The 15,498-nt window shown below is 36.9% G+C and overlaps 1 protein-coding gene across 1 annotated transcript in view; it reads left to right on the plus strand.

The window, feature by feature from the left end:
* LOC122046947 (SH3 domain-containing protein 2-like) overlaps positions 1-15,498 on the plus strand; it is a 44,860-nt gene that overhangs the window by 6,917 nt on the left and 22,445 nt on the right. The window contains exon 5 of the mRNA XM_042607907.1: positions 6,359-6,460. Coding sequence (XP_042463841.1) covers positions 6,359-6,460 — 102 coding nt within the window. The remainder of the gene's footprint in view (positions 1-6,358; positions 6,461-15,498) is intronic.

Genomic DNA, 15,498 nt, shown 5'->3' on the forward strand with positions numbered 1-15,498 from the left:
AACCCAAATTGATTTTTAGTCATCCTGGTCTTCTTCCTTAATCTTTTTTCTATTACTTTTTCCCAAAGTTTCATAGTATGACTCATTAGTTTAATACCCTTATAGTTTACACAATTTTGTATGTTTTCCTTGTTTTTATATAAGGGAACTAGAGTACTTATCCTCCATCGATCAAGCATTTTTTTCGTTTTCAATATCATGTTAAATAATTTTGTAAGCCATTCAATACCTTGTTTCCCTAAGCACTTCCATACCTCTATCTAATATCATCGGCTCAACGACTTTCCATTATCATCTCATTTAAAGTTTGTTTTACTCAAGTTCGAATTTACGATAAAAATTAAAATTTCTACGCCATTCGACCTAATTAAATTACCTAAGTTAAGTTGGTCACCTAAACCTTCATTAAAAAGTTGATGAAAATACCTCTTCCACCGCTCTTTTATTTCTCCATCATTTACTAATACCCTATTACATTCATCTTTAATACATTTTATTTGGCTAAGATCTTTTGTGGTCCTTTCTCTCACTTTAGCTATTCTATAAATATCTCTTTTCCCTTCTTTTGTATCCAATTTTTGATATAACTGTCATTGCTTCACTCACTACTTTCTTAGTTCTTTCTTGGCTATTAGATATTTTTTAAAGTTTTTCTCGCTCTTATAAATATATAATTCTGATTCGTTTTTCCTTCACTTTCTCTTGTACTTTCTTATTCCACCACCAAGATTCTTTACTTAGTGGTGCATGTCCCTTTGACTCACCGAGTACACTCTTAGGTACTATTTTCAACTTTGATACCATCTTATCCCATGTTGTATTAGAGTCATCGTATATTTCACCTAATGCTTGTACTTCTACCTTCTCCTTAAATATATTTTGTTTCCCATCCTTTAACTTCCACTACTTAATTCTAGGAATCAGATATATTTTATATCCAACACTACTACCCTATGTTGGGTAGTTAAGCTTTCTCTAGGGATGACTTTGCAATCTTTACAAATCTTTCTATCCTTCTTCCTAACCATAAGAAAGTCAATTTGCGATTTATTATTCCCACTTTTGAATGTGACTAAGTGTTTCTCTTTTCTTAAAAAACGTATTAGCTAATATAAGGTCATATGCTATCGCAAAATCTAATATAGTTTTCCTTTCCTCATTCCTCGTTCCAAACCCATAACTCCCATGTACTCTCTCATATTCCTCATTTTTCACTCCGACATGCCTATTTAGATCACCTCCTATTAAAATCATTTCACTTGGTGGAATATTTTGTAATATTTCATCTAAGTCCTCCCAAAACCTTGATTTGGTAGCTTCATCTAATCCTACTTGTTGTGCATATACGCTAATTATGTTCATAGTTTCTTTCACCACTATTATCTTAAGGGCTATAATTCTATCCCCTTTTCTAACTACTCCTACAACTTCATCCTTTAACAAATTATCTACAATGATACCCACTCCATTTCTTGCTTTACTCTTTCCAGTGTACCATAACTTAAAACCCGAGTTCTCTATCATCTTTGCCTTCTCGGCTATCCATTTTGTCTCTTGTACACACAAAATACTAATTTTTCTCCTAATCATCATATCTACTACCTCCATTGATTTACCAGTGAGAGTTCCTATATTCCATGTTCCAAATATTAGATTATTAGTTTTCCTATCATATTTGTTCTTATCTAACCTATGGTGTGAGAACTTTTGCCTATTTAACACTACACCCAAGTTCTCATGGAGATGTAGCGGTCCTTGCTGAGACGTTACAGTTGGACCCTATAACACGAACTCTTGTATATTTATCACTACACCCGAGTTCTGGAGATGTAGCGGTCCTTGCCGAAACGTTACAGTCGGACCCTGCAACGCGTTCCTTCCGGGGAACAACCTAACATTAGCACAATAGTTTAATGGATTCATTCATTGAATATTTGCCATAGTTTGACACTGGCTGGCAACCTAATGCAACCCTCCTCCTTCATCCGGGCTTGGGACCGGCCATGACCGGTCATCATCGGCGGAGTTACAATTTTAACGGAGTATCCCGAACCTTAAGAGTATCGGTACTTCCTTGTGTTTTGGGCATCAAAACTTGTTCTGGCTATCATCAGTAAATTGAATGCCGTTAAGATCCACATTTAGGTTGACTATTTTCTTGCCCTTTAGAGAGCGATATGATGAAATTCCTTTCATTAGAATTAGAGAATTGAAGTTGAAAGCGATTTAGAGATGAGAGCAGAAAAGATAGTGTGGACATAATGAGTTGAGTTGTCTATTTATAGAGTTTGGAAAATAATAGACACTAAATCGTAGCCATTGATAAAAAAAACGATCAAATAATCTCAACCATTAAAAAAAGACCCACATTGCCTTCAAAAAAAAAAAATGCAGTTTAACCGGTGGTTTGAACCATTGATTCCACGGTTAATTAATGCTTTGAATCGGCCCTAGTCGATTCAGTTCCGATTTAGGCCCGTGTAATTGGGTCATAGTTGTTAAAAGTGCAGGGTGCAAAAAAGCGCTGAAGGCCCTTGGGGCTTAAAAAGTACAAAGAGCAAAGCGAAGCGCACACTTTAAGAACAAAAAAGCATAATAAACAAAAGGACTATTATATCTATTAAAGTCTTTGAAAATCCAAATGACCATAGACAAAATATTCTTTGCTGAAATTGTGGATTATTCAAAAAAAAAAAAAAACTAAAAATAAGACAAAAGTCTTTGAAAATGCAATTAACAATATTTGGATTTTTAGGATTCGAACATATTGTATAATTCCAAGCAATATAGGAATTGTTGTATTTGACATGGTTGAGATTTAAGACCACTGAAATCAATAAAAAAAACAAAATAGTAAAACAAATATCAGAATATAAATCTGATTTATATGAATTAATAAAATTTATTTGAATTTTTTTAATTTAAAATATATTTTTTCATATATTCTATTGGGATGATTTAATTAGGATTTATGAAAGCTATTTGAATGATCCCATTTAGGTTGGGAGTAAATTGAATTAATCAAATCCACAGACCTAAGCTTTCGTCCACAGTAACCGCGGGCATTGCAACGCCTCCCGGACACTTGAAAAATACAAAAGAGTAAAAAAATTGACAGAAAAGAAGAAAAGAAGATTCTTACCAAAGATCGAGAGGCAGCAGATGCTTCTGGCAGTGAGAGGCAGACCAATCGACTTAATGATCAATTTAAAGAGGGTTTAAGGCTTTAAACTAAAACAAAAAAGGAATGTTTATGTGCTTTGCGCAAGAGCAAATGCTTGTGCTTTTGTTCGCGCGTGTGCTTCAGAGACCTCGTGCGCTTCTGAGGTCTCTGAAGCGCATGGTTTGTGACTCGTTGCGCTTAGCTCTTAAGTGAGGTCTTCGTGCTAAGGAGGAATTAGAGGAGATCAACGTGGAATATTGGAAGGTTGATCAACCATCAGACTATGTCATGGATCTTTGGGCACGGGCCAACATGCTAGCTGAGGCAGAGCGTCTATTCCTATAGCAACGAGCTAAGTGTGCATATATGAAGAACAATGACCAAAGTTCTTTCATGATCTTGTCAAGCACAATAATAAACACAACACCATTGTGGCGATCACAAAGGCATTCGATGAATGCTCAACAAGTTTACTAGAGGTTATTGTAGAATTCGTTGGCTATTACAAGAGTTTATCGGGGACAGGTGTACCGTGTGCCAATTTGGACGTCAAAGTGCGCTTAGAACAGGCTGATAATCAGTGAGGTCCAATAATAGGGCTTCATCCTACCTATTACTCCGGAAAAGATCAGGCAATGACAAGGCTCTAGGCTTGGATGGATATGAGAAAATTTTACAAGGTGGCATGGGAGACAATCGAGTTTGATTTACCGTGAGTCTGATTTGCAATAAGTAGTCTTGGAGTTCTTTTCCTCTAGCTGCTTGCTGAAATAATGGAATTATGTGCTCATGTTGTTAGTCCTTAAATTTGTCCATGCTCCGAGTGTCACGCGCTATCGGTCAATATCGTGCTGCATGGTTGTGTACAAGATAATCTCCAAAATACTAGCAGCAAGGTTGACAACATATTTGATCCAGCTTAGGTGACCTTTGCTCAAGGATGATCGATAGTCGAAAACATAAATCTTGTGCAAAAATACTCAAGGAAACGGGTCCACGCTGTGGTCCAAAGTGGATCTTCAAAAGGCGTTTGATATAGTAGACTAGATCTTCTTGAAGACTGCCTTGCAAGGCTTTGATTTTTTGCAACTCTACATGGAATGGATCGTTGAATGAGTTACTACCACTCCCTTTTTGGTGTGCATTAATGGAGTAGTATACAGACACTTCAAGGGAGTGATGACAGGGCGACCCCCTTTCTTCGTTATTGTTCAGGCTATGCCTTGAGGTGTTTTTCAGACTTCTTCGGGTTTCTACGTCGCGACTGGGGTATCATCATCATCATCTTATTGTTGGATCGAAAAGAATTTAGATATCTCCACAATGGTATGATATTGTCCACTTTGGGCCTAAGCCCTCATGGTTTTGCTCTTGGGCTCTACCCAAAAGGCCTCATGCCAATGGAGATATCTTTTCTCTTATAAATCCATGATCTTTTCCATATGTTTTCAATGTGGGAGTATGTTTGCAATCTTGCAACTCCAACACTTATGTGTGCAACTACTGACATCACACATTTAGCGTATGCAGATGATCTTCTTTTGTTTGTGAGGTGGGACGAATCCACCATCATGATGATTGCAGATTGTTTGAGGGAGTTTGGTGACATTGTTGGACTGCGGGCCGGTGCACAAATCAAAAATGCATATGGACGGTGTCGATGCTTGGATGCGAGATAGATTGCTGGAGCTCACTGGATTCCAACAAGGAGTTTTCCCCTTTTGGTATCTTGGCATCCCCTTGGCAGTCAAGAAGCTTCATGAATCTAACTAGGGAGCATTGATAGTGACAGTTATGGGTCGGCTAACCTATTGGCTGAGACACATGCTGTCCTATACTAGGAAGTTGAAGTTGGTGAAGACGGTTCTGCTACGCATCGAGTGCTTTTGGCTCTCCATACTGCCGGCTCCGAGTGGGATCATTGACAAGCTATACTCCATTTGCAGATCATTCGTATGGACTTCCAGACATCCCCCTATCTCTTGAACTGCAATGTGCTTACCGAAGGAGGAAGGGGGATATGGGGTTAGAGATCTTCGAGTGTGGAATTCGGCGCTGCTCAGTCGTGCTCTATGAAACATTTAGTGAAAGAAGGACTCAGTTTGGGTCCGGTGGATTCATTATCTGTACTTGGGGTGGACGGCGGACTGACCTTTAGGTGTGGCAAACAAAGGCCTTCGATTCTCCACTCGTCAAAAGACTGCTGCAGATTCGGGATGGCTTTCTTGCGCACACGGGCACACTGGAGCAGGATGCTATGTTGCTCACTGATTGGTACGCACAAGACCAGCAGGGACTTTCCAAAGCCTTGGCTTCTGTCTGAGAAGCAGTGCTTAGCCATGGGCCACCTTCGTTTGGAAGCCTTACCTCATGATGTGCGGCGGATGAGACACTTGATCACACCTTCTTCTGGTGTTCAATCAGCATGGTCCTATAGGCCAAAGTATCGACATGGCTGGGAATGCTACGGGAGATGAGCACATCAAGGAGAATGCTGCGGGTCCTCAAGAGGACATTCCGAGGGAGTTGCCATCTCACTAAGGCATGGTGTTTGGCTATGTGTGTACAGTATATCTCATATGGAAAGTTAGGAATCCATGTAATTTTGATGATGATGTGCCAAGTATTGATAGGATGTTCATCAAGATCCCAACGTATATGTTTTGATCGTTGAACACCTAATATGTACATTCTTTTCTCGACTCCTTAATAGTATTTACCTTATTAAAAAAAAAAAAACCAAAACAATAGAGTTTATTGTTCTCGATACTCTCTTCTCTACCATGTTGCATGGTGCTGTGTTCTTACCTGTAGTTTTCCTTTGTTGCTATGCAAACTCTTGTTTTTGTAATTCTCTGTGAATTTTTTTACAAGATGCTATTTTAAAAATTATCAGGATTCTTACATATCAGCTATCCCTATTTTTGATTTTTTGTTCTTTTTTTATCTTAGTTATTGATTTCCTATTATTGCTGTGCTTGTACACATGCATCAGTTCTCCATTGATGATATGCTGTTCCATGTATTGAGATTTGTGAGTATAAGGCATGAGAATGCTACGCGAGACGTGCTGTGAGATTGCTTTAGAAGTTCATTGGTCATGCAAACATCAAATTTGAAAGCTTTCTGACACTCTCAACAATGCTACATGCTCTAAATGTATACTGATCATATCATTTCTCATGATCTTGCCAGGTTGCAGAGCCATTAAGAGCCATGGTAATGGGTGCTCCCTTGGAAGATGCTCGACATCTTGCCCAAAGATATGATAGGATGCGCCAAGAAGCTGAAGCTCAGGTAGTACTGTTGCAAGCTAGTTAAATTATCTTCTATTCCTTTTTCTCTGTAGGTATTATGCATTTACCAGTATATCATCCGTATTTTATGAAGCTTTGGTTATGGAATATTTTTACTTTTTTGTCAAATTGGTGTCTGTATCTCAAGTTTTTATTTATTGACTCGATAAATTTTCAATCTTTGTCAAAAAGCTTGTTATCAACAAGGATGCAAACACCGCTAAATATGCTTAGATAAGTTAAATTTTTCATCATACATAAAATTGTAACTGATTTGCATGCATTTCTTAGTTCCTAGTGCCTCCCAAATTGCATGTATGTGTATATATAACATTTCAACGTATACAAATAATATTTTTACTCTTTATGCCATGAAAAATTGGAGATAGAAAAATACAGAGATAGAAATAAGGCAACATAGAGGTGATAGAGTGATTCTCTAATACTTTTGAGAAAAAAAAACATATATAGAATTTTCTTCCCACACCATTTCTTTGGAAGATTTTATAGTTAAAATTAACCATTATTTTATCATTCTTATTTTTCAAAAACTTTAATAATAAAAGTAATGAGAAGGAAAATATAAAAAAGATGTCTTAATGTTTTTACAATAGTTAAATCGGTCTCATTGACTCATTTGTTCCCCCCCCCCCCTCTTTTCCTTTTAAATTGTCTTCAAAGAAATGGAGAAATTTAGAATCCCCACTCACTTCTCTCTCTACTATGTTTTTTTTTTTTTTTACTAGTGTTCCATTTGCATTTTTTTTTGCTAGTGTTCCATTTGCATTAGAGAAAAAGTCGGAGTTGTATCTATTAAGGGAAAACTCCGAGAGACACGTTTAAGATAGTATGAGCATGTACCTATACCAACAAATGCTTCAATTAGACGATGTGAAACTATGACAAAGACGTATATCAAACGAGGAAGAGAAAGACTAAAAAAGACTTGGTTAACAACAATAAAATAAGATAAAATTTATTTAAGTATAGATGATGATATAGTTCAATGTCATAAAATGATGAAAAAAAATGATCCATATATCCGACCCCACCTAGTGGGATAAGGTTTGGTTGTTGTTGTTGTTGCAGTGTTCCATTTGCTGTAGGAAACACATTGCATGATTAAGGGCATCTGCAACTTACTCCCATTATAACATCCACCACCTTATCAAAAAGCATGGGGTCTACTGCTACATACTCATTATAACAACACATTTCTTTCACCCATATTCCTTTTAACATTAACACTCATTATTTATAGGTTTCACAGTCCATTCAATCATCTTAAAATAATATCATAAATATGTTTTAAAATATTTAAATAATAATAATTATTTTTAATACATTTTAAAATTTATAATTTTTTTAATAAATAAAATTAAAAAAAATACACTCACATAGTGTGTGACAAGTGAGATTTTTTTTATAACATCTTATTTTTTTATAAAAAAGGCGATTGAACACACCTTTAAGTTTTTTTTTTTATTATTTTTTATATAAAGAAGGCAATTGAATGCGTTCAATGCCATGTTGGCATTAACGCCGACCTGCAGTGGTTTTAACATCAAAAACCAGTTATAACACCGGTTAAAAATAACCATTGCGGAAGCCCTAATAGTTGTCATGCACCAAGTGATCCCTCTTCCCAAGGTTATGAAAATTCACTTTGAAGCTGCAACAATTCCATTGATACATGTATCACTTCATGTTCTATCCACAACTACATCATAGGTAAAACACTTGTATTGACTCAAAGGGGTCTCTCAGTATATTGCAGTAGGTCATGTGATCCCCTAGTTAGACATTAACAATACTAAATGTAACACACCCTTCATATCCCTGAAGTCATATAATACCCCAATTAAGCATTGGTAGCTCAATCGTCATGCACTATTATATTTATGAAGATGCGTGATTACTAATTAGGGATTGATTACCTAATTCGTCATACACTCTATAGTAACCTTGAAGTCATATGATATTTTAGTGCACACTAATAACAAAAATCATTAGGCACCCTGCGATTACACTCCAATCATTGACTAAAAGCTCTTGGATGATTCCAAGATACATGTAAGTCCTCCCACTATACGTTAACTCATCCTATGATCTAAGTATAGCCATTATACTATAGATTCTCCATGTTCGTGTAAAATGTCTAGGAACATATGACCATATAACTCTCTACATCATTCTTGATGGAAGAAATAGCATCATTACACATTCTCTATGAAAGATAATAAAGGTAACTAAACATATATCATGATAAGCATGATTAAGAAGGTAAGCATGCTATCAATATGTATAATCCAACACATATAAGCAAAAAGGTAAACATGCTATCATTATGTTCTAGAGTCCAGCACAAGTAAGCAACAAAACAAGCAATGAACCAAAAAATGGTAAAGTGGCCTTTATCATCTTATATTATCATCTGGAGTCACTATGAGTTGTTATTTCTAAAGGTAAGGCCATCATTCATGGGTTAGGACCTAAAGTAGTCAACTAAGATGGTGGGGCTTACTCAACAATCTCTTTCCTTTGGTACCATGGTAAAACTTCCCTTTTTATTTTTAGAATCCCTCTAATGGGTACGATTCACGTGTTATTCTCATCGTAGTCTCTCTCCAATACATGCACTCTCTACAATCGGACATCACTTACACCACTTATGCATCCAAAATCCACCTCCTTGCTGGATGTTGCTAATGCAAACCTTGACGGCCATGTTGATGAACTTTTGTGGAGTGACACAAGTGAAGAGGGCGTCGGATGAATCCTACACCACCCCTTTGATGCTCAAGTCAGGTTTTGACAATGACTAAATGGCGGTAGGCAGTGGGGGGACAGTCAGTGACGCCTATTGCCTTGGTCGTCTAGGTGGTGCCTAGGCGGTTGAATTTTTTTATACTTATTTTTATATATAATATTATAAATAGTTAGTTATCATTCTTTATGTAATATATATAATTAAATGATGATTATAGATTAAAAAGCTTCATACAATACAATTTATATAAGATACAAATAAATATATAAATTCAACCAACAAGATAATTAATAAAGATTCGTCACCATATTAATACTAAAAAAGTAATATTATTACTTTTAATAAACATGACAAGAAGTCTATAAGGACTAGATTAAACATAACTAATATTCTAGATCATCTACACATGCACCATAAACTTCATCTATAATTCTCTCATCATCTGACTCAAAATCAACATCTTCTTCATTCTTCGCCTTTGATGTATTTAAATCCTCATAAGTTCTCTAATGGGGATGCTCCTTGCACTCCTCCTTGGTTATAGCACTTCATCGGCTCCCGAACCCGACTTGACTTCATATTCATCACCACCATCAATAAGCTAACCTTGAGCTTCACTAGCTTGAGAGGATAGAAGTAAATCTCTGTCTATTTCTCTTTTACTCTTCTTCATAAGATTGACGTTGAATTTGACATATACAAGATCACTCAATCTTGATGTCTCGAGCGTATTACTCTTCTTAGTATGTATCTAAACTATTATAAAATTATTAAAAACAATAAAAATAAAGGATAAATAACATAGTTTATGAATGACTAACTTACCCCTTCAAATTGGCTCCAATTTCTTTCACACCCGATGATATGCTTGTCAAAGAGAGAAATATCATTGCCATTTCTTGTAAGTTTGGAGTGTCACCACCATAATTGGACTACCATCTAACTTAAAAAAGTAAAGAGGCAAAAAAATAATAAACAAAAAAATAGGTAAAAGAGACGTGTATGTAAGTGAATAGAAATAAAGAGATGTACCTGGATCAAAGTCATGTACACATCCACCTTCTCACATGCTGCGATCGTCGTTTTTTCTTCTAAAGTTTCTGGATTTACTCTTATGCTTCAACAATTTATCATTAGAAATGATGGATTGCATGTCCTTGTCGGTGAAAAAAATTCTTTCAATAATTCAAGAACTCATTCATAACATTGGTGAAGGGAGCCTTGGCGCAACGGTAAAGTTGTTGTCATGTGACTAAAAGGTCACGAGTTCAATCCTGGAAACAGCCTCTTGCAAAAAAGCAGGGTAAGACTGCGTACAATGGATCCTTCCCCGGGACCCTGCATGGCGGGAGCTTTGTGCGCCGGGCTGCCCTTTTTTATTCATAACATTGGTGTCATTTTCTATGCTTGGATCTTTGAAGTAAAAAATCGGATTCAACGAGCGGCAAATGATTATCAAGTCTACCCTTAAACTTTTCATCAATAATCTTCAAAATAGGGGTGAGATTTTGTTCTTTTTTGAAAGTCTTTCTAATATCTTCCTTTGCTTGTTTAAGTGCACCCAATAAAAAGGCTATTCAAGGCTTTTTGCCACCGTCAACAAGATGTAAAACTTTCACTAAAGAGGCGAAAACATTCAAAGCTAAAGAAATACCATTCTAAAAAGAGATACTTGTTACTGTGGCCTCCACCACTTTCCCTTTTACACTACTCAATTTTATTTTGCTCCACTCCTCAGATGTAAACATAAGTCTCAATTGATCTTTCTTGCCTTTGAGACTTTCCCAAATCGAAAATAATGTAGCAAATCAAGTCGCCTCAGGCTTCACAACATCTATTGTCTTGGTATATTTTCTAATAATAGCCAAAGTTCTATGATGTGCATAGATGAACATTGTGAGGGTCTTTGCTTTCTTAAGTATCCTGCTAAACTTGGGTAGCTTTCTAATCGTTTTAAGCATGAGGTTGATTATATGAGTCGCAAAAGATGTCCATAAAATTTAATATTATGTAACCTTCAACAACTTTGCCGCCACTATATTGTTTGTCACAATGCCGTCACTACTTATGATTAACCATGCTGGGTAACATCGAGCCTGGGGTGACCGGTTCGACCCCACGGAAGTTTTTCATCGACCACCAGGGTAAATCGGGAAGCGCTCGCAGTGGGTAGCCCAGGAGCCCAACATCCTTTAGTTGCGTGCCCCATTTGGAGGAAAAATTCTTGCAAATTCGCCATAACTGGGGCTCGAACCGCGGGTGTCTAGGTGACAACCTAGATACCCTGCCACTGCACCATAGCCCCGGGGGCCATATGCCGTCACTACTTGAACAATATGTTAAGGGTCAATTTCATTAATGTATTTTTCCACAAACTTGAAGATGTAAGCCCTGGTGTGTGCCTCGATTCTTCAATAGAACCAAGGGATGAAGTGCCTAGTTTGCAATTAACACATAAATTCATAATGCTTCTCTTGTGATCGGTTTATGTTTCGGTTATAATTGAACATCCATTTTTCATTCACTCTTTTTCATGCTTTTTTATAAATAATTTGGTCCTCTCGACTTGCTCCAAAAGTGACTCTCTTAGAAGATATTTATTAGGACTTGTGCGAGCAGGGGGGTGAATAGCCTCAATCGCTTCGTCGATTGATCTTGTGCTCGTCGTTTGAATACACAGCAGAAACTTGAATCCAAAACCGACACTACATGCACAACTTCAAGATTTACTTGGTATCCATCTCTTAAGTGACTAATCCAAGGCCTACTCTTAGTAATCTCCCTCCACTATGAACTTTCTCCTTTTTGTAAACCTTCCGGAGGTTCAGAAGACTCTTACAATAAGTTCTTACAAGAACAACAAGAAAACAAGAATGCAAATACAAATAAAAGCGAAAACAACTTTACACAGTGATCTTTGCTTTGCTTGCTTTTTTGTCGCTTTGGAATGCCTCTTAATGGTTGGAAATGCAACAATACTTCGCCTTTAACCTCTCAAGAACCGACCTTATCAAATCTTCACGATTCTTTTATAGGGTTGCATGCTATTATCTATATATATTAGTTATTGATTAATATATTTGTCAAATTAGGCTAATTGTCAATTAGTCTAATTATAGTTTCCTAAGAGAGATTTTTATTGTAATATGTCTTACTCTTGGAGAAAGTGGATGAATAATTATCATTTTGTTTAACATGGTATTAGAGCCATCCGAAATAAATTCGAAATTAGGGTCAATATCCACCGCTTTTTCTGCCATTCTCGTTTTGTTCCTGACCGGGTACAACAACACCATTCTGCGCTTTGCGCTTGTCTCGCTTCCCCTTCTTCTTCATCAACGCATCACATGAAACAAAACTTGCCGCCCCCTTCTTCGCATCACACGAACTTCTTCGCGTTCCCAACAAGCTTGCAACTCTCGCAAAAATAAAAAAAAAAGTGTGAACCCTTTTGGATCACCGACATGCCCTATTGCTCCAGCTTGCCTCCCTGCTCCAGCCTCAGGAAGGTGCAGCCACGGAGAAAATTCCTTTCTGGCGAAAAGCTGCAGCCTGTGTCGCTGTTGCCCACAGTAGCTATTTTTCTTCCACAGCAAGGAGATTGTCTCCTCTCCAGTGCTGTTGCATCTTCCAGAAATTCCCCACAGCCTGCTGCTTGCTAACTCGCAGAAGCAGAGGAGAAGAAAGCCTTCTTCTTCCCTCCTCTGTTCTGCCTTTGCCTCGATCTCTCTCTCGCAGGCGGCTGGAAGCATCCACAACGCACACAACTGTGCCTGTGCTGTTTCATCTCTGGTTCATCAGCCTTATCCCTAGTGACTGTCTCAGATTCTTCTTTTATTTGACTTTCTTTAAAATAAAGTCTTATGGCAGAAAATAAGCCTTCTATTGTGATGGATGTGGTACCTGTGATGTCTAAGATCATAGATTATTGGATTGGAGTAAGACTTTTCGTCTTTATCTACAAAGTATTGACAAAGATGGTCATTTGACTAATGACCCTCCTCAAGATGATTTGAAGTAGACATGACTTAGAGAGGATGCTCGTTTGTTCCTTTAGATCTGGAATTGTATTAACAGTGAGGTAATTGGTTTAATCAATTATTGTGAATTTGTTAAAGAATTAATGGATTACTTAGAATTTTTGTACTCTTGAAAGGAAATCTCTCTTGCATATATGAGGTTTGCAAGGTATTTTACTGTGTGGAAAAACGAGATCAACCTCTGATCTATTATTTTATGGCATTCAAGAAGACATATGAGGAGCTTAATATGCTGCTATCCTTTAGCCCTGATGTGAAGGTACAACAATGCCAACGAGAGCAGATGGCTATCATGAGCTTCCTCGCCGACTTATCTCCTGAATTTGAGTATGCTAAGTCAGAAGTTCTCTTTGCTTCTGAGGTCTCCTATTTACAAGATGTATTTTGTCGCGTTCTCCATACAAAAAGTACTGCACATGTTCCTCTTAGTAGTGCTTTGTGAGTCGCAATACTAATTATATGCCTGGAAGATCAACTAGTAGCAGAGAGAACAAAGGAAGTGGCTTATAGAATTTTGAAATTTGGACACCAAATTTGGGTGGTATTGTGTGCAACTATTGTCATAAGCCAGGATATACGAAATTTGAGTGTAGAAAGCTTCAGTATAAAAATTAGTAAAAACACTTGGCCCATATGACATCCACGCATGATGTCTTTGATAAATTGATCCTCATCTCTGTAGATGAATTTGTTAAGTTCTCAAAATATCAGGAATTACTCAAGTCTTCATCTCCCATTGTCACTGTTATTGCTGATTCAGGTAAACAAAACACATGTCTTCTTTCCTCATCCTCCAAATGAGTCGTTGATTTTGGTGCCACAGATCATATACATGTAATTCTATTCTCTTTTCTACTATTCAGTCCAAAGCTAACATTTCGACTGCTACTTTAACTGATGGATCTCTATCTTGTGTTCGTGGGTCTGACACTATAAACCCTACCCCTTTGTTTTCTCTATCTTCTTTTTTACATTTACCTAATTTATCCTTTAATTTGCTCTCTGTCAGTCAACTAACTTGTAATCTTAATTGTTGGATCTCATTTTTTCATAAGCATTGCTTATTTCTGGATCTTTTGACAAAGAAGATTATTGGTAAAGAACATGAGTCAGAGGCCTCTACATTCTTGACACACTGGTCCCAAATTCTTTTGCTTGTTTGAGTGTCACTTCTCCTTTCGAGGCTCATTGTAGGTTGGGACATCCATCTTTCCCTTTGCTAAAAAAGTTTTGTCCACAATATGGTAAGGTATCTTCATTAGATTCTGAATTATGTTAGTTTGCAAAACATCACCGTCTTAGTTTGAGTCCTAGAGTAAATAAACATGCTACTATTCCTTTTGAATTAGTTCATTCTGATATTTCGGGTCTTTGTCCTATTTTGTCTAAACTTGGTGTTAGGTATTTTGTTACTTTTGTGATGATTATTCTCTTGTAATTTGGTTATATTTACTGAAAAATCGTTCTAAGTTATTGTCTTTGTTTTGTGTCTTTTGTGCTAAGAAACTCAAATCAATGAGTTCGTCTGTACTTTGTAAAGTGATAATGCCAAGGAATATACGTTTGGTTTATTCCAATCTTATATGAGTCAGAATGACGTGCTTTATGAAACCTCTTGTATTGATATTCCATCCCAAAATGACGTGGCTGAATGTAAAAACAGACATGCACGAGCCCTTTTATTTCACATGAATGTTCCTAGACCTTTTTGGGCTGATGCAATTTCCACATATATTTTCTCATTAATCGCATGCCATCCGCAATTCTTCATGGTCAGATCCCTTACAAAATTATTTTTCCTAATAAGTCATTGTTTCTTGTTAACCCTAGGATATTTGTTAACACTTGTTTTGTTCGGGATGTTCGTCTGCATGTCATGAATTTAGACCCCAAATCTTTGAAGTGTATCTTCCTTAGTTATTCTCGTCTTCATAAATGTTTTAAGTGTTATTGTCCTAGTATTATTAACAAATATCTTATCTCAATCGATGTTACCTTTATAGAAGATATATCTTATTTCTCATCCTCACCTATTCCGACTCGTCAAAAGGAGGATGATGATTTGTTGGTATATTCTATCACATCCTCTACATTCGTCCCGGAGTCACCTCCTGTCAAACCACCTATTATTCAAGTCTATTCAAGACGTCAACCTCTTGATTCATGTCCTGCGCCTACTAGTTTGTCATTGGATTTAGTTCCGAGCAATGATCTTCTTATTGCATTACG

This window comes from Zingiber officinale, chromosome 2B (assembly GCF_018446385.1).
Source record: "Zingiber officinale cultivar Zhangliang chromosome 2B, Zo_v1.1, whole genome shotgun sequence".
NCBI lineage: Eukaryota > Viridiplantae > Streptophyta > Magnoliopsida > Zingiberales > Zingiberaceae > Zingiber > Zingiber officinale.